Below are 20,609 nucleotides of genomic sequence, written 5' to 3'. Positions count from 1 at the left end.
ATCCCTGTTACGCCAGCCCCACCGCATCCACCACGCAGCTGGTCCCCAGGCCAGGCCAGCCAGCACCGCGGCATCACTCTGAGCCCTGACACCCCACCTGCCTCTGAGACATGCTCTGTGCACATCGCGCCACAGCACTGGGCAGCAGAGGCCAGCCTGGAGGCTGGGGCTGCGCAGCCCAGGGATGGTGGCTGCTCCCATGCTAGGTGCAGTCCCACCACCTGCCATTTTGGCAGCTTGGACAAATTTTACACCTAGGAAGGAGTATGACTCCTCCATGATGCATGATGAGATCCCTCACACCAGCATCTAATTTCTTTCCCATGAACCAAGGCCCAGCTGCTTGGTAACACAGCTGCCTCAGGTGTATTTCTTCTGGTAGGCTCAGCAGCTACTTGAGTTGCTACAGTTGTAGCTCAAAAACACTATTAGAATAGCATTTACTATTTCTCTAGGCAGTAAGCCTTAATGTACTCTAACGCTTACTGGTTGCACACAGGTTCTCACAGCCAGATAGTGCCCTGGCACTCCACATTTCATAAAAAGGGTAAAAAGAAAGCTGCAATTCCTTCCTAACTTGTTACTAACTTCTCTACAGGTATAGCAGCATTACTGCTATAAGCTTAACTGCAGTTCATTTCAGGTTCCAACAGCTGAGACACTCCAGCCTGCCCCAGACAGCTCCCATGCAGGATATTCTTAGCTGGGACAAGGGAGCAGAGGTGGTTCTGTTACGCCAAGGGTAGCAGAACCAGGCAGCAACAGGCTGTAGCTCCAAGTGGATGGTCACGACCAGGGGAGGACATGAGGATACTGGCACAGCCCTCATGGGTGAGGGAAGGAGCTCATGCTGCTCTCAGTGCATCCAGGCACCCTCTCTCTGCCCACCCACACACCCAGACACACCCAGACATTCCCTCAAAGTTAGTGCAATTTTATTGCAGCTACAAGGGTTACAAATCACAGGCTGCACAGCCAGCTCCACAGTGGGGAGAGCCTGGGCACACAGCCCCACAGCACAGCGTCAGACAGCACGCATCACCCCAGCCTGGAGCAGAGAGATTGCTCAGGGGCTGAGGAGAGGGAGAACCCAGCCTGCAGCACGTCAGCAAGCTCTAGGAACACAGCATCCAGTGGGCTGGGGCTCCAGGAGCTGGAGGACAAGATGTGGGAACGCAGCCAGGGCATCAGTACTTGGGCCTTTTCACCTCAACCCTGAAACGAGACATAGAAGCGATGCTGGTGAGAAGGACATGGGGGCAGACAGCTCAGTTCCCCTCCCTCCCAGCACTCAGCACTAGAGCCCAGTGTTTCACCTCACAGCAGCATGCTGGGGCTTAACAGTTCCTGGGTGCACCCAGCCAGACAGCACACAGCTGACTGCCTGGGTCAAGGAAGAGCCCAAACAGGGCCCTCAGCTGTCAGGGCTGCTCAGCACCCACCCACAGCCAGGGACAGAGGTGCCCTGCAAGCAGTGCAGAAGCTCCACCATCTCTCCAGCCCCACTGATGAGAGCTGGCAGGGAGATTGGGAGTCCCTGCCTCCTCCAGCCCCAGGGAGAGGTGGCAGGAGGCAGCCATGCTCTCCCCCCTGAAGGACACAGGCCCCAGAGCTGCCAAGCTACTGAACTAACAGCAGAAGCAATTATACTAACCCATCAGCCTCCAACTTCTTTCTCTTCTCGATGATCTGCAGAGAAAACACAAGCTCTCATTACCCTGAGGGTAGATGGCTGCCTGGAACCGCACAAGGGCAATTCATTTCTACAGGGTCAAGGTACCCTCAAGGGAAAGGCAGGGTGGAGCTCAGGTCTTGCAGCAGAGGGCTGAAGTCAGTTGAGGTAAGGGGAAACTGTGCCACAAGCTGCCCAAAGCCTAGAAAAGCCTGGCCTGTTCCCTCTTTGCTCCATCTGGGCCAGCCAGGACAGGCCATGTTTTCTTAGCATCTGTTCTTGCTTTCTCCTAGGCCATCCCATCCCATCAGGCTGTTCATGGCCAGCTCATCCCATCATGACAGCACCACCAGCTGGGGAACAGGGAGCCAGTAACATACCTGGTCCCCTCCAAGCCCATGCAGATAGCTCAGAGCTGCCAGCTTTGGAAGGATTCATCTGCTGCAGAGCCCTTGAGGGCCCTCAGCAAAGCCACCCTGGATCAGGGCTGCTCCCAGGGTAAGAGCTGCAAAAGGAGAACCTGAGGCTCCGGATACCTCCTTGTTCCTGAAGCCCCAAGTATTTTGGTCTGGCTGATGATCTGCTAAGGAGCAGACTCAGCTTCTGGAAAGAACCAGACCTGCTGCACGTCAGCAATGCCTGGCTGCAATGACACAGGCTGGACCAGAAGGAGGCACCCGTGAGTGCAGAGCTGCGGTAGGAACTCTCCTGACCCCCGAATGTGCTAGTAGTTCATGCTCCAGGCAGACAGCAACCCAGCTCCAGGCACTCACCGCACTGATCTTCTTCCACTGCCGGTCCAGCTCTGCCTTGTCATTTGTCTCCTTGAAGCGACGGGTTTTCCGTCCCTCGGACATCTTGATTCCGTACTGGAACGCCGCTCTGGGGAAGGAGTGAGATAGAGCTCAGAACTCAGAGCAGATGCACTGGGCTGACAGTGGAATGGACACTTAGATCTGCTCCAGTTACCGGCCCACTCTCCACAGGGCTGGCTTGGATCTCTGAAAGCAGCAGCTGGGCTGAAGTCCCAAAGGGAGATATTAACAGCAAAGACAAGCCACCAGGCACGGGACTTGAGGAATCTTCCTCTAGCCCTCACCAGGGGATCCCCTCCTTGATTTAAGCTCCCCCAGGACATGGGTTTGGCCAGTGTTACTGTTCCCACCCAGAACCCTCCTCCAGCTGCATCCAGCCCTTCACAACTGCTGCACTCACTTGGGCAGAGCCTCTTTGTTGTTCATGTATTCACTGTACTCCTCCTGCGTGTCGAAGTCCCAGCGGCCCAGAGGCCCTTTCTTGTTACCCTGCAGCAAAGAAGAGAGAGACTCGGTCCTGCTCCTCAGTCAATGCTGGCCAGGGCTTCTCATGCAGCCTGTGGACCCAGGCAAGATCTCAACCTCCCGTCAGCTCCAGTTCAACGCTACAAAGAAGGCAGCATTGAACTCTAGCACCAAGCCTGGATTAGGCTCCGAGATCCCTTCCCTGAGGAACGCCAAATGGTAGATGCTGTGGAATAGTTAGTCGAGACAGGCTAGCTCACATCCCAGTGGATATTTGCTCCCTAGGACAATAGCTCCTTCACAGACCCAGGCACAAGGCACTTCAGCAAGCCCTGAAACACATTCAATGCCCAGCTCCAGAGCATCCAACCCCTTTCACAAGCATGTTCCCCTCCTGTGGGCTTCTCTGAGCCTGCACTGATGCCTAGCTCACTGCCTGGTCCCAAAAACTTGCAAGGGCATACCTGATCCATTTTGCTGTAGTCCACTTCTTCATCGCTGTCCACAGCCATATCATCCATTCTGCAAAAGAAAAGCAAGAAGAGTGGTTGAAGCAGGATCCCTGGGACACAACTGGGGACCTCATGACCTAGCTACAAAGCTCATGAGGCAGCAAGCTGGTGGGAGCCATCTCTCACAGCCCCAGGCCAAACATGCTCAACTCCCAGACCAGAGGGAAGTTCTTCCACCAGCAAGCCCTAAAGGTAAACCTGGATCACAAGGGCATCCAAGGTCAAACTGCATACACTCCTAAGATAACTCTGCAGGCTGAAAGCTACTCTTCTTGTGCTGACTGATTGCTTTGCAGCTGGAGCTCAGTGAGGACATCCTTTACCAGGGCACACTGCAGCCTCCAAGCCCCTCTACCTCTCCCTGGGAGAGGACTGGGATGGGACTGGGTGGGGGCAGCAGGCTGCAGGTAGCTGCTTCTAGCAGAGACCTGCTAGGAAAAAGTCATCTCTACCTGAACCGAGGACCCAGGGAGCATTTTACTAACTAGTTGCACAGGGTGGCAAGGCCCCCAAACAGAGACAGCAAGGGGCAGTGGGGCTGGCGTGCCAGCTCTTGCTGCCAGAGAACGGCAGCCCCTCGGTGCAACCCACTCCTACCCCACAGCTTCCTGGGGCTCCCTTACGTGGCAGGGTAGCACTCGGCATAGCTGTTCGACATGCCAAAGAAGTCGCCCAGTTGCTTCTTGTCTTCTGGCTTCTTCAATGTGATGCTGGTAAAGGAAAGCAACAGCACAGCAACACCACGTAGCCCCACAGCAAAGGGCTGAGCACAGCCAGGCAAAGAGCAATTCTCTCCAACCCCCCCACAAGCATACACTTGCCCCACCACAAGCAACTCTGAGGCTGCAAGACTTGTATGCAGTGTATAATATGCAGCAAGGTTTGGGTGACATTTCTCCACTACAGCAAAAGGAGCCCTTCTGCTCTGAGGAAAGGCAGCCACACAGCTATGCTCATGCAAGGCTTGCCCTCAAAGGAAGCCCAGCCCTGCAGTCAACCAGGCTGGCACAGATGATAAAGGATATGTCTCTGTTCCCTCCCAGCCAGCAGCTCCAGCAAACTTCTCATTGATGGATTTGATGAGCTCCTTGGCTGAGCCAGGTCCTGGGGTACAGAAAGCAGCAGACTGAGTTTTGGTGGGGGAACAGCTCCCCTTGATACACATGCAGGGCTGGCAGGAGCTCCCTTCCACATGACCAGTTCATACAGCCTCCTGTGGCAGCCAGCAGCAGCCTGTTGCAAGGTATTTGGGATGGACAGTCCTAGGATGGGACAACAGGCAGCAGGACAGGCTCCACACAAGATAGAAAAGGAGGAGCTGGGAGAGTAACTGAGGAGCAACAAACTCTAGTCTGATGTCAGGGTGGGACTAGTGGGCGGCAGTTTTTGCAGGGCTGATCCCAGGAGATCCCGAAACCTCCTTAGTTTACAGCCAGCACAAGACCTGCTGAGCTGGTCCACTGCCAGGGAAAGATCTGCACACACACTCAGGCAGGCCTGGCAGGCACTAGCCTGGAGGCACAAGGCTCTTCACTCCAATCCCCATCCCTCAGGGCAGACAGTACCCCCTGTCATAGCAGCCTGTGGGAGCACGGAGAGCTCATGTAGGCTACAGAGACAGAGCTAAGCAGCTGTTCTGCAGCCTGCAATCCCATCCGGTCTTGCTCAAACATCTTGCCTCACTCAGACATCCACATGACTTGACTCACCTTTGTCGATGTCTGTGGGCTGGAAAGAAAAGGAAGAGATACAGTGTTAGCTGGGAGAGCTGGAAGCAGACAAGTGACAGTGCTGCAGGATATGCAGCTCCACCTTAGACTGTCCAAGGCAAGTGTATGCACACAGGACCAAGCCATAAGGGTCACTGGCTTGCTCCAGTCCTGCCTTACTGCTGAAGAAGGGGACAATCGCCCAGCCACCCACCAGCCCCTGGCTCTGTGAGAGAGCTTAGCAAGAGCTGAACATAGGCACACGTGACATGACCAGGGAGACACCCAAAGCCACCAGAGTAACCACACTATTCTCAAAGCTGCACTCCTCAAAGGGCAGAGATCAGGTGAAGAAAGTCCATGCTTCATAAGGAGGGACTCACCTCATCATCAGCTTTAGGCTTCTCAAAGTAGCTGTGTCTCTTCTTTTCCTCCTCCCGCTCCCGGTCACGCTCTCTCTCCCGGTCACGTTCCCGGTCCCTGTCGCGCTCCCGGTCACGTTCCCGGTCCCTGTCGCGCTCTCTCTCACGGTACCTTTCCCGCTCCTTCTCTCGTGGCATCTTCGCAGTGGAGGGTACATAATCCCCAATGTCTTCAAAGATGCTAGAAGTGGAAAAGAGCCTCCAGTTATGAATGGTGCAACAAGAGAAGCCACAGCCACTTCCCCTTGAACTGGAACCTAACAAAGAAGCACACAGCACTAGCAGATAGTTAAGGATGCTCACTGACTTCCATATCTATCTGAGATATCACTGCATCTCTGCTCTCTCCTACTGCCTGGACTTACGTCCTGTGGACCAGGACAACACAGAGCCCTTGCATACCTCAAATCTGAACAACAAGCAGGGCTCATCCCCAGCCTGGGCCACCTTGTCCTAAAAACAACTCAAAGAAACAACATCTGAAGAGGCACCTTGCTCCAGATACCCTAAACCCAGCCCTCTCCCAATCCAAAGAGACATTCCAAAGAGCAGAAAGCTATGATTTAACAGCCCTAGCAGGGTCACTTACTTCATATCAGCTTCAGGGGGTTTCTTCTCATCCAGCTTCCCTGCAAAGACATAGCAGCAGTCAGAGGCAGGTCATTCTCCACCACCCACGCTACTTCCCTGTCCCCACCCTAGTTCCCAAGTCCCTACAATAGCAGGCCTGGAGGATGGCCTCATGAGTTTCTCTGAGGTTCCTACATCTTATCGGACCTCCTCAGCAAGCTACCATGCCCCTCCCTGGCAAGGGGCATTTCCCCAAGGAACTGTGACTTAACCATAGAGGAGAGAGCAGCTGTAAGTTCCCAGCAGCCAGTCCCTTGTGGTCCTGGCACAGAGCAGCCCACCTTCATGACCCAGCGCTCAAGGAACTACAGGAAGTTACCGTCCTCCAACTCCACCACCTCATGGTGCAGGCAAGTACGACACCACCAAAATACATCCCATTCTTTTGAGGTGTGCTTCAGACAAAGTCCTGCTATTGGCTCACTTGAGCGCTTACCTTTGTCTTTCTTCTTAAGCTTCTTGTTGCGGGTCCCTTGCCTGAGATAGGAGAGGATCTGTGTCAATTTGCTGATGACAATATCGTTTGTGGTCAATGTAGTTTGTGCCTGAAAGAGGAATCCCCAAAGAAGCCACTGATTCTCTAGCCAAGCAGCCCCTCTTGCCAGGCCCTGCCCTGGCCAGTTTAAACCAAAGTAGTCAGGAAACCTGGATGCTAGCTGGGTACCTCCATGGTAGGGCAGTCAGCCTTGCTGCGGATCAGCGTGGTTGGGATATCAGTGTCGGCGTACTCGTCATCCAGATCCACCACATAGGCCATCCTCCCCGGCAGGAACAGCTCATTTCGTTCATAGGCTTTACTCTTGAACAGAATGCGGTAGATGTTCCGCCCTGGGGGGAAGGAAATGTGTCGGAGAGCTGCTCTTGAGAGAGCGATAGACAGTCTCATGCTGAGGCATCTCTCCTAGCAGGAGACTGAGATCTCTGATCAGCTACAGATGCTTTCTCAAGCCCTCAAAATCAGAATTTCTACACAATGAAGACATTCCCATTTGCCAGACCCTCCCATCCAACGAGTTAAGACTTTCATTCTTCCACCCACCCTTCAAGGCACAACCCATGCAAGGTGGTGAGCAGCCACAAACGCACAGTCTTACCCAACCGAGTCTTGAATTCAATTTTGTTTTCAGGATCTTCATCTTTCCTGAAAAGACAGAGAAGCATTACAGTAAGCGTTTGTACGCCTCATCCTCCTCCTCTCTGGGGAGCCACTGCACTCAGGAGCACAGCACCCTGAACCACTTACTTGGTTTCCTTTTGGGGCTTCTCCATCATTTCCTCCTCTTCCTTTTCTTTGCTGGCAATCTCAGCTCGTACCTGGCCACAAAGCAAACCCATGCATTAGAGACCAATCCATGACACAGCTGCTCATCTGAACCAGCAGGAGTTCCTCTACTAGATCCCCAACCCCTCTTAAACCTCTCCCCAAAAGAGCAAGCTGTTCCAGGAACACACTGACAACACTGGACTGAAGAGTCTGTGAGCAGTGACTACTACCTTCTCCCCACCCTCTGCCACGAGAGGAGAGGAGGAGAGAACAGGGGAATACAAGTGAAACTCTGCCAATCCAGGTGCTGCCCAGAGCGACATGGTGCTATCTGTGCTCACCTTCTGCAGCAGCGCAAAATCCAGACCCTTCACCAAGTGAGTGTGCTCCATGTCACCACCCAAGAACTTGGACTCCTGGATCAACTGTCTCCTCTTCTCTGCTGCTGACTTATCCCTATACAACAAGAATAGAGCAAATTGTGATAGAGTCACTCTGGAGCAGGCCGGCAAGACAAGGCCTGGCCACAGGCTCACGTACGCCTCTGCAGTAGGCCCCACAGCTCTGTAGTTCGCAGTCGTGCTGATCAGCTCTGTTTCCTCATAGTCCTTGTTGACACCATCTCTCCTCTCCTTGGCTCGATCCCTGTACTTCTCAGCCAGCTCCCTCTCACGCTCTATCTCCTGCTGGCGCAGCTTTGCATAGTAGCTGGGGTTGGAGAAACAGCTCAGTGTTAGAGTTACAGGATTACACTTAAAACACCTGGCCAGCTAACACAGCTACCAAGCCCCCCTTCCCCCACCTTTTCTGCTCCCTACCCCTTCCCCAAACATGTGCTAAAGCACCAAGGGACACAACATGCTTTGAAAACACTAAACAAGATGAAGCTGTTGTACAGGCTCACTGGAGAGCTGAGCTCCTTCCAAAGGGAAAAGTCCCAAGTAGAGTTCTGCTGCACAGGTGTGCACCAAGCAAAATGCTCACTAGTATAGATGCCCCAGCACTGTCCAGATCTGTCAGTCACCTGCAGAGCGCTCTCCCACTTCTTCTGGCAGAGAAGCTTCACCCTCACCCTGCTGCCACCCTTCTGCATCTACTCCCACAAGCAGTGGCAGTCACTCAGTCTAAACCCTTCTCACTCTACGTGGCTCCTTTGCTCTTGCTCCAAAGTCCCAAAATAATCCAGGCCATTTAGGGTCTTCTTTGGCAGCGCAAGCTGCTGAAGAATTGCTTCCATGGGAAGGAGATGACATGGAAAGACGAGTCTTGATACATCACTCCCCCATTTACCTTTTCTTCTTCCTTCTGCGAGCAGCTGGATCTTCATCTTCGTTGTACTCCCGGGGCATCCTGGAGAGGAGTGAGAAACCACACACGTTATAAGCTGCACAGACTCACACCAGCAAAGGCAGCTAGACAGAACAGTAACTCAGGCACAACAAGGCACTGAGATACCCAAAGCCTTTCACAGAATGAAAAACCAAAGCTGCCTCTTGAGACTCCTCATGTAGGTTTTAAAAAATGCGCAAAATCCACTCTGTGATTCCCAGTAGTTCTGACCAACTTGTTTATCCAATTAACTCCAATAACATGTACACGGTTTGCATGGACGTGAGCACAAAGCAAGGCCAAAGTCTGCTCCTTGGGCCCTGCCTGCACACTCAGTAGCACAGGCCTTCAAATAACCCACTATAGAGTACAGGTAGAGAAAATCAGACAGAAACAGTCTTGATGGGAGAAAAGCCATGCTCTGTCCCACAGCTACATGAAATGCACTCTACTCACTCATGGTGGCGAGATTTGGATGGTGGTGCAGATGTTGGCGCAGCCCGCGGGGTCATAAGAAGCTTTCGGAAGTCTTCATTGGTCAGCTTGGATCTGCAATGAAGACATGGAAAAAGTAACCATCACCTCCCAAAGAAAGATCAGCCCAAGGGATGGGTACCGTGGAGACTGAGGGCATCCCGCCTGCCAGGATTGAACACAGGGCAGCCATGGAGGGAGCCCGGAGGCTGCGCCGGATCGGTCCCTCTCAGCCTCCAGATATGGGAATCGGCATCATGACCCTGAGGCCAGCGGTCCTGGGTCAATCCCGCCCCGCCAGCTGGCCGCTGTACTCACTGGTGGAAGGAGTGTGCGTCGTCCACATCGTGGCCGTCGGGGGCCAGGGGGTTGGAGAACGGCTCGCCTAGGGGATGGGAGGAAAGAGAGAGCTCAGAATCGGCCCCCCTCCCGGCCGGGCCTCGCCCGCAGGCAGCGAGGGGGGCAGCGGTCACCCCGCTCGCCTAGGGGCGCCCGCCGCCGCGGGGCGGCCCAGCAGGGGAGCGCGGGGCCCGGTATCACTCCCAGGAGCCTCTGCCCGGGGGGTTCCGTGCCCCGGGACGGCCCTGAGCGCCGCCGCCCGGCGGTGCTGCCTCCACCCGCCGCGGGTGCCCCCGCGGCCCCCAGGAGCGCCCCGGTACCCCGGGAGCCCCCGCCGGCCCCACTCACTGTCCCGCTCCGGCATCCCGGCCCGCTCGGTGCAACAACCCCACACCGGAAACACCCCTCGCCCTCCCAGCACGCCCCGCGGCCCGCTCTTCCGCCCGTGCGCCGTGCCCTCCCCCCCGCATTGGCCAGCCTCGGAACCAGGGCCGCTGCGATTGGCGGGCGCCGGAGCCCCGCCCCCTGCCGTCGCTAGGGGAGGCCCGCAAGGAAGATGGCGGCGGCGGCTGTGCGGGGCATCGGGGGCGGCCTGGGCCGGAGCCTGCGGGAGCTCCGCATCCACCTGTGCCAGCGCTCCCCGGGCAGCCGCGGCGTCAGGTGCGGGCGGCGGCGGGGCAGAGGCTGGGGCGCGGCGCCGCGGCGCGGCTGCGGGCAGCCCCGGCTGTGTGGCGGCAAGCGGGCGCGGGTCGCGCTGCCGCGGCAGTTCGGCCCCCTTGGGGCGCTCCCCGCCCCTCGTTAGCCTGGCAGGGCGCCGCGCAGCCCCGCCGGGCCCGGGAGGCTCCATGGGGCGTGATGTGCTGTTGAGGTGGCCCCCGGGAGGGGACTCGGCCATGCCCCTCCTGCCCTGGGCATCAGATGCCACTCTCTTCCCAGGGACTTCATCGAGCAGCACTACGTGACCCTGAAGAAGGCAAACCCGGATTTCCCCATCCTGATTCGCGAGTGCTCTGAGGTGCAGCCCAAGCTGTGGGCTCGATATGGTGAGTGGGGAGCAGGTGCCTGCAGCGAAATGCCTGCTAGGAAAAAAAAAACCCCGTCGTACCACAACACGACGTCTGCAGGAAATTAGGAGTTTGGTGATTAAAGCAATGCAAATCCCCCCCGAGGGAGCAGGTCTTGGTGAAGGACATGGCTGGGGCCCCATTACTTTAGAAAAGGGGAATGCAGGAATGCGGATAAGAATGCTATTACTGTGCTTGAGATTCAAAGTCTTGCCAATTAGTGATAATTCTTGCTTATTAAACTGCTGTAATAGAAGTCTTTATTACCTCTGGTGCATTATGGCTGTGTAACCTGGTGGGAGGCACAGAACAGACCCACTCACGAGGAGGTGTTTGCCAGCTTGTGTCTGTTAGCTCCCATCACTGTAAGATGCCTATGCTAAAAAAGTGTTTTCTGCTTTTTCTTTCTGGTTTCACTGTATCTTCAGTGAAACACTAAGGAAAGAGCAGGAGAGCTCCTAGAGAGGAGGCTTTGGTTTCTTCTCCATGGCATCTGGGCTAGACAAAGATCATTCAGAAACTTTCCTTTGATGAGATGCAATGATTCCTTAAACATGAATTTCCCACTGTGAGAAGGGGCAGCAAAGCCTTCAAGTACAGTGTGTCTCTTCTGTCTTGTGACTTGCAGGAAGACACAGTGCAAGGCAGGAACTGCTGCAGAAGCAGCAAGTCTTTCAGCAGTGTTTTACTGAAGTGTTGTGAGGCTCTGGATGTGTGTGGGTTGAAAGCCTCCAGGTTGCTTTGGGGACGTTACCGCAGCCTCTGTTCAGCTGTGCTAAGAGTTAACAAGAAGAGGCAAGCAAGCATGGCACGCTGCATTGGTTTTTCTAAGGGAGAGGCTGAGTCACAGGGTGAAGGGAAGGTGGAAGTGATCACAACAAGGCACACTGGAGGGTGCTGGGTGATAAAGGAGAGTGGCAGCAGCCAGAGCTGTGGCTCCAGCGACGCTGGCTGAAGCCTTGGAAAACCTAAATCGGGGCTTTGGCTGGCCCTTCCCATAGAAAAGGAACAAGGCACCTGCTTCCTCTCTCACCTTCTGTCTCTCCTACAGAGTTCGGCAAGGAGAGAAGCGTGCCGCTGAATAACCTGAGTGTGGATGAAGTAGCCAAGGCCTTAGAGAACATTGTGAAAAGCAAGGTCTGAAGACAGACAGTGAATCTGCACATGCTGAAGACTTTTCTGATGGGCTTTAATGTGAAACATGTCTATCATTAAGTTATTAATCACATAAAGGCATATGCTCACCCTGAACTTTGTGTGTTGCCCTTAAAGCTGCGGTGACAAAAGGAGACACCGGAGTAAGCCAGCAAATTCAGCAGGGTTTATACACCACCTTCCCAGAAATGAGAGTCTTTCTGCACTGGTTGCAGCACAGCTCTGCCCCAGCCACACATGGTGAGGCATAGAGGAGCCTGCTGGACTTGGTTCTGAGCAGGTGACTGTAAGGACCTTGGGGAGGGGGAACGGAGAACAGCCATACTCTGCCAAGGACCCCCATCTGGCACTGACAGCCTTGTGCTGGGGCTTACAAACCATCCCTAGGTCAATGGTGTGTGAAAGCAGAGCACACTGAACAGTTTATACCTCCTTGTAGCACAAGGGCAGGTGGAGGCGAGGGAGACGGCATCACCTAGGAGAAAGCAGGCAATGCAGCAGCCTGCGTGGTACCAGCAGCAGAGGCTCCCACTGGCTGCGAGGCCATATCCAGCAGTGCTCGCACCCGCTCCTGGAGTTCTGGGGTGCTCTGATGCTGCTCAAGGGCCCGGTGCCCTCCTTGGCTGACGAAGTCAACAGCAGCCTGTGTGAGGAGAGAGGGGTAAGAGCTGGCTGGATCCTGGCTGCCTCCTGAGAGCTAAGGCAGCTGAGTAGCCACTACAGTTGCTTCTGGCCCCACAACTGCCATTGTACACCCCAGGGAGCAGGGCTGGAAAATTCAGCAGAGCCCTACCAGACACCAAAGCCCAGCGTCAGGTAAACAGAGCAGCCCAGATCATTTTAAGCACAGAACTGTGTTGATTCCCCTGCACACTGAACACCTGTAGTCAGTCCCAAGAGCTCTGCGCAGAAACAGACCTCAGTACCTGGGCTTGTGCCAATCTCTGAGAAGGGGGAATCACTAGCCCATTTCTCCATAGCAGCCCCAAGCTGTTTCTGCACAGACAGGATGCTGGGCTGAGGCTGTGGAGAGTTGTAATGGAAATAGTAGGATTGGGCTGAATGAAGCATCAATGGAAATGTGTGTGAAAGCAGTGGAAGAAACAGCAGGACAAGGGTTCAGAGACAGCCCGTATTACTGTCAGTTGTGTTCCTGATTATCAGTAAACCACAGAGGAACATGTTTATATGAATCCTGAAAGACCATGCTTGCTACAGCTGCATCATAGACAGCTTGGCAGTGGAAATCCATCTGCTTGACAGCAGGAGGATAGCAAAAAGGGTCCAGCAGCAAGGCACATGCCCTTCTTCTCCCACTTAGCCTGACAGAGTGAGGAAAAACAGATGCTAGGCAGCAGGCTGGCCTGGAGCCTATGGAGCCTGAAGTAAGCACAACTGAAGCAAAACCCCATAATAATCAGCTACTCCTTAAGGGTACAAACAACCTGTCCAAAAAAACACTTTGTCCCTGTCAATCAAGAGGAACCCCAGAGACATGACAAGGACTTCTGTCTGCTGTGTCATACAGTTGACCCTGGTCCCTCCTCAGGCACAGGTCTGTGTGCTGAGTCGTGCGAGGGCAAGAGTTGGAGTGGGTGAAACCATCTTTGTTTAAATAACCATTCTCATCCCCTGCCATAAGATCTCACGCTAAGCTCTGCCGTGTGAATCCTGCAGCCCTACCTCCGGCCAGTGCAGGAAGAGGAGGTGCAGCAGCTCGAGACATTGCCCCACCACTTCCGAGTCAGTGAGCATGAGGGTGCCCAGCAGTGGGGGAATCACAGCCTGCCGGTGCAGCTCCTGGCAGTAGGCCGGCCCCTTCTCCGCTATATTGCACAGCACGGTCAGGACCTGGAGGGAAAAGCTGTGACAGGATCAACCAAGACTCCATTAACGAACAAGGGATTTCTGACAGACTTTGAAGGGCTGCAAACAACCTTCCCATCCCCTCCCTGGAGGTCAGGCAAGCCATGTTTCCCCAGCTCCATATGCCCACTGATGCCAGCTGGTTTTTGAATGCCCTTTAAAAGCTTTCCTCATCTTCACTGTGCTGGGGACTGTTCATCCACCTGCCCTGCTCTGGTTTGACTTGGCAGGATCCCTCCCTCAGCAGTCAAGGCCAGATCACCCCCCGGTAGAGCATCCTCCAAGAGGAAGGCATTGGGGTCTTCCAAAAGAAGGTGGCAGCAGCTTCCCTAACCCGCTCCATGTGTTGGCAGGCCTGGCACCAAGCTAGCGTCTGCCTCAGGTTCCTGCAACAACGGGAGTAGGGACAGCAGCGGATCCCTCCTCTGCTGGGACAGGCCTCTGCCAAGGGCAAATACAGAGGCAGTGACTTTAGGGGAGGCAGATGGGGATGCTAACACAATGCAGGATTCTCCGCCAAGCTGTTATCACTGTCCCAAGTCAGCCTCCAACCTGAGCACTGCACGAGAAAGATTCATGTCCCTGAAAGCTGAGTGCTTTTTCCCACATCTGGGGTGCAAGACCAGTTCTTACCAACACGCTCACTGTCTGGGAACACGGCAGGAGCTGCAGCAGGGCTGGGAGCAGGTCCAGAGTGAGCACAGCAGAGCAGAAGAAGGGCTCATCCGCTAGGAGGGGTGGAGGACGAACATGTTAATGAAACCGAGGCCTCAATGCAGGAGGTGGCTGTAGACAAGGGACAGAGATGGTACATGCCAGGTGCACTTGGCAAACACGAGGTGGGCTCACAGCACACGACAGGCTCGCATTCAGACTCACATGGTGCCAGAGGACAGATGATCCCTGCCCACTACATCTTATCAAGTTCAAAACCTATCCTGGGGACCAAATCAAGGTGGCAACACACGTAAGGGGAAAGGCCTGTTTGATTTCAGAGCATTTCTGCTGTCACACCTTAGAAGGGAGAATTTTTCCATCCTACGGGCATTGCCAGGTGCTTGACTTCAGGCACCTCCTGGCAGTCCCTCCTGTGCTGACTGTGGCTCTGCTGGGAGGCTCTTTGTGCAATGATCTCCGAGTCTCCCATCTATCAGGACAGGTCCAGCAGCAGCAGCTCTAGCTCTGCTCGTGGCCGCACAGGGACACTCACCCGTAAGGTTGTTCAGCAGCCAGAGACATTCCTGCACAATGAATGGGTGCTCCTGGAAGAAGCATTGCAGGATTATGAACAGGGCCACGAGCAGGCGCTCATCCTGGATCTGGACCTCGCAGACCACCGTCTCCTCTGCAAGCAGGTTGCTGAGGCACCGCAGCACTGGGCAGACAAGCTGTGACGGTGGGAAATGTAATGTCCTAAAGCTGGACTGCATCCCCACAGCAATGCTGAGGAAGGCAGGAGCCTTGCCTAAGTCTTACCAGCTCCAGACCCTCAGAAGTGCTTTGGGAGATTTCAGAGGCCAGGCTGAGCAAGAGTGAGGCAAGAGCAGGTATAGTCCCCAGTGACAGCAATGCCGCATTGACTGTATGGCTGCAAAGAGAAGGGACAACATGGTTGCTCTCTGCACCCAGCATGGAGACTGCAGTCCGTGCCAAACACCTGGACCTGGAATTGCTTCCTGCCCTCCTGAACCACCAGGGGCTTCATTCCATGTTCAAAGAACAGCTCATGTCTGGGCAGGCGCTTTTAGAAAGTTTAAAAGCCCATGGAAAATAGACGAATCCTCAAAGTGGCTCTGGAGACAACCACCCTGGCCCTTCTCTGAGTACCCACATACCGCTCTCCCCTCTTTCAGGGCTGCTGAAGGATGTGTCACCAAAGCAGCCACACTGAGGCACACATAGGTTGCTGGCTGCAGTCAGCCTGGCCAGGGGACACTGAGTCAGCCCCATAACCTTGAGGATTCAGGGAGCTTGGGGATGGCAGGTCCAAACATGAGGTGGTGGTGGAGGGTTTTTCAGAGGACTAGGAACAGCCTTGGGTTACTATCAACAGTATCACCCTGAAAACAAACTCAGCGATCCTGTAAACAGCACGTGTGCGCTAAGATGTGGGACTGGACGTGCCCAGCAGGAGAGGGAAATTGCTTTCCCAAAGGAAAAAGGCGAGGGGAGGCAGTCCAGGTCAGAGCCCTCGCACAGGACCCAGACCGGCAGCAACAGGCTCCGCACAGGCCTGCACTCCAGCTGACAGAGCCTTTGCGCTTCTGTATTTGGCTGCCCCAGGGGACTCTAAACAAGAGGAAAAGTGTGTTTACCTACAAACAATGTAGTGGAGACACCAGGCAAACTCCACAGCAGCTCCTGTCCCAGACTTGAGGCCGGAGCAAACTAGTCGAAGCATGTGCTGGGGGAGACCGGAGTCTAGAACCAAGCTGGAGGCAGAAAGGCAGAGTCAGTGGAGCCACAGGCTGGAGCACAAGCAGGACAGACAACTGACAGGCAAAAACCAGCCCCCGCTGCCAGGCAGGGAGCTGCTCTCCCTCGTGCTCTCCAGGCAGGGCCACACATTCCAAAAAGCACCTGGAAGAGACTCTCACCAAAGGGCTACAGACACAGGCACTGCTAAGGTGCAGTGCAAGGCAGCTGCAAGTGCTCAGCAAACACCCACTGGCTGCTTATAGCCCATCAACTAATAAATCCAGACCGCTCGGTTATCTCTGTCATGGAAAATGCCATGCCACGCACTAACATCCCTGTCCATGGCAGAGCCTCGGGGACACTCAGAACACCTTGGCTGGGGTCACATCTTTGGCACTGGGGACTGTCAAGCTGATCTTTTCCCCGGCAGGAAGAACATGCCCAGAGTTTCCCCATTAGCCCAGTCTGCTCACCACTGTCCTTTACTGAAATACCAAGGCTGTCTGCTCAGATGAGGCCGAAGGAGCAGAGCCAAGCCCTGCACCCTGATCTGCATAAAATCTCCATATTTCTGGTAGGCTTCTGCTCTGAACTATTAATATCACTGGAATGGGAGATGCATCATTGTCCCTGGCATGCAAATACCATGCTGGGCCCCAGGGCCCATCCTGATACAGGGTAAGAAGTTCAGACTCACGGTACAATCTCTGTGGGGGCTTCTTTGGCTTGGAGCAGCTGTGACAGGACATAGCCCAGACCTTCCAGCACAGCCTCATGGGGGGACTGCAATTAAAGAGAACAAAGCTAATTCCACAGAACAAACCCACAGGGAACCCAGGGCACTGGCCACCATGCTAGGGAAAGGGCAATACCTTTATGTAACACCAAACCCAGCGGCTAAGAGGCACAGCCTCTCCATGCCTGGGGAAGAAGGGGCAACAGATGGAGCCAGCTCAGGCCTTATGTGAACAGGCCACAGCAGCCGCGTTGCTCTGGACACTCAGATCTGCGAACAACAGCACTCTGTGCTGGCCTTGTCTGCCTGCTGGACCCAAATGCAACGGGGAGAAGCCTACAGGTCACTGTGTTAGAGACAGTTTATCTGCAAGCCACAGTTATGCATGCGAGAGATTCAGCTGGAGAAAAGCACAAGGCTCCGAGTCCCTAAGCTGGTATGCTGGAGAGCCCATGCAAGCCCCTTGCCTGTGAAGAGACACTTTGCTGAGCAGTCTCCACGCACAGCCATTGCTGCAAGGAGGGCTGGTAACGCAGTACTGTCAGACAGCGTCTAAAGGGCACAAGGAAAGGCCTCTTTCAGGGCATGGCACAGGAAGAGCCTTGGCAGAGCTATTTCACCCACCTGGATGCAGGACGCCAGTGCTGGAATAATGCCCTGAGGCAGAAGCTGTTTCCTCACAGCCTCGCTTTCTACTACCAGGTTCCCCAGCGTGTACAAACACAGCTCCTGAAACACACCCAAGAGAGCAGGTCACCCTCTCCATGATCCCCAGCACGACCCGGGCCAGCCTGGGTGCCCAGGGCATGGCAGCCAGCAGGACTTTGGGGCCCTGCACCCTGGGCCATGCTTCCCCAGAGCGGGGCAGAAGCTGTCTCCAGAGGGGCAGACACAGGTGGATGAAGCTGGACTCTCCCAGCTCCCCTTGTTCCCAATTAGATTGGCTTCAGTTTATCCTTGTTCTCTTGCTCAGGCTGGGACTGGCAGAACATCTGATCATTTCCATTTCAGAGGTTTTCCAGACCTCTTATTCCTATCACGTTTCTCTGAGACCCCTCTAATTCTAGGGTATCCTCTTGGAGGCTGCCTATGTGCTGCATTAAAACATGATGATTGTCTTGGAGTTAGTCCCCATCTTGTCCCTTAGCTCCAATCCTGTCTGCTCCTCAAAACAGCACTACATGCCAGGCAAGGCACTCTGCTCCACAGCTCACACACGGTTCCTTCCCTAAACTGACCACTCGCTCCAAATACCATCCAAGTGGCACAGCCTTCCCCTCCACCATCAAGGGCTCTGCAGGCATCTCCCGCTGCCTTTGTGCTGCCCATTTGCCCAGCCCAGGTAGTGCTCTCAGATCCAGCCCCTGCAGGCACCGGCTGACCCGGCTGGCAAAACACGCAGGCATCCCAAAGCTAGTCCAACTGTTCACTCCCTCGCCTGGATCAAACTCCATGGTTTGGAGCCACAAGCACCCTGCTCTTCTCCTCCATCTGGATGAAAGCTGTCCGTTTTTGGCTTGGCAGGTCAGCCAACAAAGTATCCATCCTCTTATCCCAGCCTGCAACTGCTCATGTCTTTCAGTAGCTCCTTGCAAGCAACCCAAGGTCTTTTAAACATCTGAAACAACCTGCATCACCTCATTCTTGGTGCACAGACACCAAGCCCACAGACCTGATGATAGAGTCCAGGTGCCACAACCCACAGTTCCCCTGAAGATGCAGCTCTGAGCTAGAGAGGGCAGCTGGTCCTGGGGCTGCACAGAGGAAGCCATTGCAAGTGGGACAAACCACTGCAAATGGCAGAGCCCAGGATGCAGTTTACCTAATTAAATATATCAGAGTGAGAAATGGGGTTATCCCCTCTGCTTGGCACGGGGGAGGCCACTCTGGGGTGGTGGGCCCACTCTGGAGCCCCCAGGTCAGGGGAAGGAGAGGCTGCCAGAGTAGCTGGGACATGGGGCAAAGGGCTACAAGATGGGTGGGGGCGTGCTGGGCTGGGTTCGCCTGGCTGAGACAAAGCTCGGGGGGATACACATGAGCAGCTGGCAGCCGCTTGGAAGAAGGTGCAAACATGATAGGGTCAGGCTCCTCTTGGTTTTGGGCCCGGGCACAGCAAGGGAGGTTTTTCGTGCTTGTTGGATCCCAAGACTCAGCCAGACAAAGCCATGACTGCCCTGGGCTAGCAGTGGGGACAGTCCTGCTCCGAGGGAAAGGTTGGACTAGAGACTTCCAGACGGTCCCACCAGCACTTCTATGTGAGCCCTATTAGGCCAAGGCTGGCCAAAATAGGTCCTACTGAAAGCCAATGGCTATCAAAGGAGCATCAGGGGCGAGAGCCCTGGCAAACACAGGCCTGGATCTTACCGTGAACTCAACGCTGTGTCCTGAGAGGTAGGTCAGGAGATAAGAGGTCACCGGCAGACATGCCTCAGCCACAGCAGGGTCGCTGGAGTGAGAGAGCTCATGGAGACAGCGAGCTGCCTCCATCTGCATGTTGGCCAGGCTGCTGGTGAACAGTCCAATGAGCACCCGAATGCTGCCATCCAGCCTGGAGGAACCCAGAGGGTGCTGTTACCTCCTGCCTTCCCATCCTCAGCCATGCACCCCATGCCCATGCAAAGAGGGAGACAAAGGACCATGCTGGGCATAGCCTTAATAACACTGCTTTGGGCTGGCAGCCACACAGTGTCAGACTTGAGCTGACCTGACAAATTTTTGCTGTGTCTCCTTATTCTGCAGAGCCCAGCGGAGGCGGCTCAGCGATCTTCTCCTGTCCTCTGAACTTCTCTGCACGCCTCTGAGCAGTTCCGAAACCTACCAGAAGACAAAGAGCTGGGTGAACGTCAAGCAGTGCCAGGGTAAAGATTTCATCCCATTAACCCCGGAAGCAAAGAAATCCAGGGCACAACTGCAGGTGGTCATGATGGACTTCTCCGCGTAACCGTGTCTCACGGTGACTCTGAAAACACTCCCCAACCCCCCCCCGCCACATAAGCTCGTCAGCATTCCTGGAGCCTGGGGAAGGGCCCCAAGGATCCTCATCATCATGCAGTGGGTCACGTTCTTCACCTCCTCCTCCGTGAGGGGGTCCAGCACGATCTCCGCTCCATCCTGCCCACCCTCTGCCACGGGGTCTTCCCGCAGAAGCCGCTTGCTGACCAGCTGCTCCTGCCGCCGGGCCTTCCTGAGAGCTGCAATCAGACCGGTCCCGTCACCACCCGCTGACGCCAAGGCACGCTTCGATCCCACCAAAGAGCCGCAATTTTTTCAACGGGGAGAAGCTGCCGGTTCCTTCGGGCGCGAGCTAGTAGGGACGCAGGGGGCAAGGACCGAGCTGCAACCCGGCCCCCCACGGGACTGAGGGCTGGGGCTGCGCGGCGGAGCACGAGGCCGTGGCAGAGAGCCCCGGGATGCCGACCCGTGGCCCCTGGGTCATCCCAGCCCCGGGCCCCCCAGGCACCCTGGGTCACTCACGGGCCCACCGGCCCCCGGGTGCCCCGGCCTCCCCGGCCCGACGGCTCCAGGGCGCGGCCCTGCGGGGCTGCCCGCCCGCCTCCGCCTGGGCCGCTTCGCCGGCTCCCGACCTGCCTCTCGCTCCCGCCGCCGGGCGCGCAACTCCTCCAGGCCGCGGCCGCTGGCCCGAGCCCGGCACCGCCTCCAGCCCCACATGGCGGCGGGGAAGCGGCAGCGGGGCGGGAGCGCGGCGGGGCCGGGAGAGGGGCGGGGCGGGGCCGAGACG

At 55.6% G+C, this 20,609-nt stretch overlaps 3 protein-coding genes across 5 annotated transcripts; 1 reads left to right on the top strand and 2 right to left on the bottom strand.

The window, feature by feature from the left end:
• Positions 1-918: 918 nt before the first annotated feature.
• IK (IK cytokine) lies at positions 919-10,083 on the bottom strand. Its single transcript, XM_064520738.1, has 20 exons — positions 9,980-10,083; positions 9,611-9,677; positions 9,275-9,367; positions 8,780-8,839; positions 8,030-8,197; positions 7,831-7,945; positions 7,469-7,539; positions 7,320-7,366; positions 6,890-7,053; positions 6,662-6,770; positions 6,185-6,224; positions 5,557-5,776; positions 5,174-5,192; positions 4,492-4,568; positions 4,088-4,170; positions 3,417-3,474; positions 2,888-2,976; positions 2,446-2,554; positions 1,655-1,689; positions 919-1,215 (listed from the first exon to the last, which is right to left on the bottom strand). Exons 1-20 carry the CDS (start codon positions 9,993-9,995, stop codon positions 1,188-1,190), a joined length of 1,668 nt encoding a protein of 555 aa, XP_064376808.1. The 5' UTR covers positions 9,996-10,083; the 3' UTR covers positions 919-1,187.
• Positions 10,084-10,133: 50 nt separating this feature from the next.
• NDUFA2 (NADH:ubiquinone oxidoreductase subunit A2) lies at positions 10,134-11,946 on the top strand. Its single transcript, XM_026105511.2, has 3 exons — positions 10,134-10,291; positions 10,568-10,674; positions 11,747-11,946. The coding sequence occupies exons 1-3, from the start codon at positions 10,188-10,190 to the stop codon at positions 11,836-11,838; spliced, it is 303 nt and encodes a 100-aa protein (XP_025961296.1). The 5' UTR covers positions 10,134-10,187; the 3' UTR covers positions 11,839-11,946.
• Positions 11,868-20,608, bottom strand: TMCO6 (transmembrane and coiled-coil domains 6). 3 transcript variants are annotated; one of them, XM_064520739.1, is made up of 12 exons: positions 20,455-20,608; positions 19,940-20,061; positions 19,575-19,684; positions 19,235-19,418; positions 17,495-17,599; positions 16,832-16,917; positions 16,032-16,148; positions 15,193-15,304; positions 14,927-15,104; positions 14,350-14,444; positions 13,534-13,701; positions 11,868-12,493 (listed from the first exon to the last, which is right to left on the bottom strand). In XM_064520739.1, exons 1-12 carry the CDS (start codon positions 20,537-20,539, stop codon positions 12,326-12,328), a joined length of 1,530 nt encoding a protein of 509 aa, XP_064376809.1. In that variant the 5' UTR covers positions 20,540-20,608; the 3' UTR covers positions 11,868-12,325. The 3 variants fall into 3 exon arrangements, 2 of the variants coding, with proteins under 2 accessions (XP_064376809.1, XP_064376810.1); XR_010391704.1 differs by having other exon boundaries at positions 12,360-12,493; positions 13,534-13,714; XM_064520740.1 differs by lacking the exons at positions 14,927-15,104; positions 15,193-15,304 and having other exon boundaries at positions 16,036-16,148.
• Position 20,609: the final 1 nt, after the last annotated feature.

Source organism: Dromaius novaehollandiae, chromosome 15 (genome assembly GCF_036370855.1).
Source record: "Dromaius novaehollandiae isolate bDroNov1 chromosome 15, bDroNov1.hap1, whole genome shotgun sequence".
Taxonomy (NCBI): Eukaryota; Metazoa; Chordata; class Aves; order Casuariiformes; family Dromaiidae; genus Dromaius; species Dromaius novaehollandiae.
This window is presented reverse-complemented; position numbering and strand designations above follow the sequence as displayed.

Excerpts from the sequence above, each read along its gene's own strand:
- IK (XM_064520738.1), bottom strand. Across the intron at positions 7,540-7,830 it reads ATTTTGCGCTGCTGCAGAAG|GTACGAGCTGAGATTGCCAG; the intron begins GTGAGCACAGAT and ends CTTTGTGGCCAG. Across the intron at positions 6,771-6,889 it reads CTGACTGCCCTACCATGGAG|GCACAAACTACATTGACCAC; the intron begins GTACCCAGCTAG and ends TTCCTCTTTCAG.
- NDUFA2 (XM_026105511.2), top strand. The coding sequence starts at position 10,188 with ATGGCGGCGGCGGCTGTGCGGGGCATCGGGGGCGGCCTGGGCCGGAGC. Across the intron at positions 10,292-10,567 it reads CCGGGCAGCCGCGGCGTCAG|GGACTTCATCGAGCAGCACT; the intron begins GTGCGGGCGGCG and ends CTCTCTTCCCAG. Across the intron at positions 10,675-11,746 it reads CAAGCTGTGGGCTCGATATG|AGTTCGGCAAGGAGAGAAGC; the intron begins GTGAGTGGGGAG and ends TCTCTCCTACAG.
- TMCO6 (XM_064520739.1), bottom strand. The coding sequence starts at position 20,539 with ATGTGGGGCTGGAGGCGGTGCCGGGCTCGGGCCAGCGGCCGCGGCCTG. Across the intron at positions 20,062-20,454 it reads GCGGCGGGAGCGAGAGGCAG|CTCTCAGGAAGGCCCGGCGG; the intron begins GTCGGGAGCCGG and ends GTCTGATTGCAG. Across the intron at positions 19,419-19,574 it reads ACACAGCAAAAATTTGTCAG|GCTGGATGGCAGCATTCGGG; the intron begins GTCAGCTCAAGT and ends GGGTTCCTCCAG.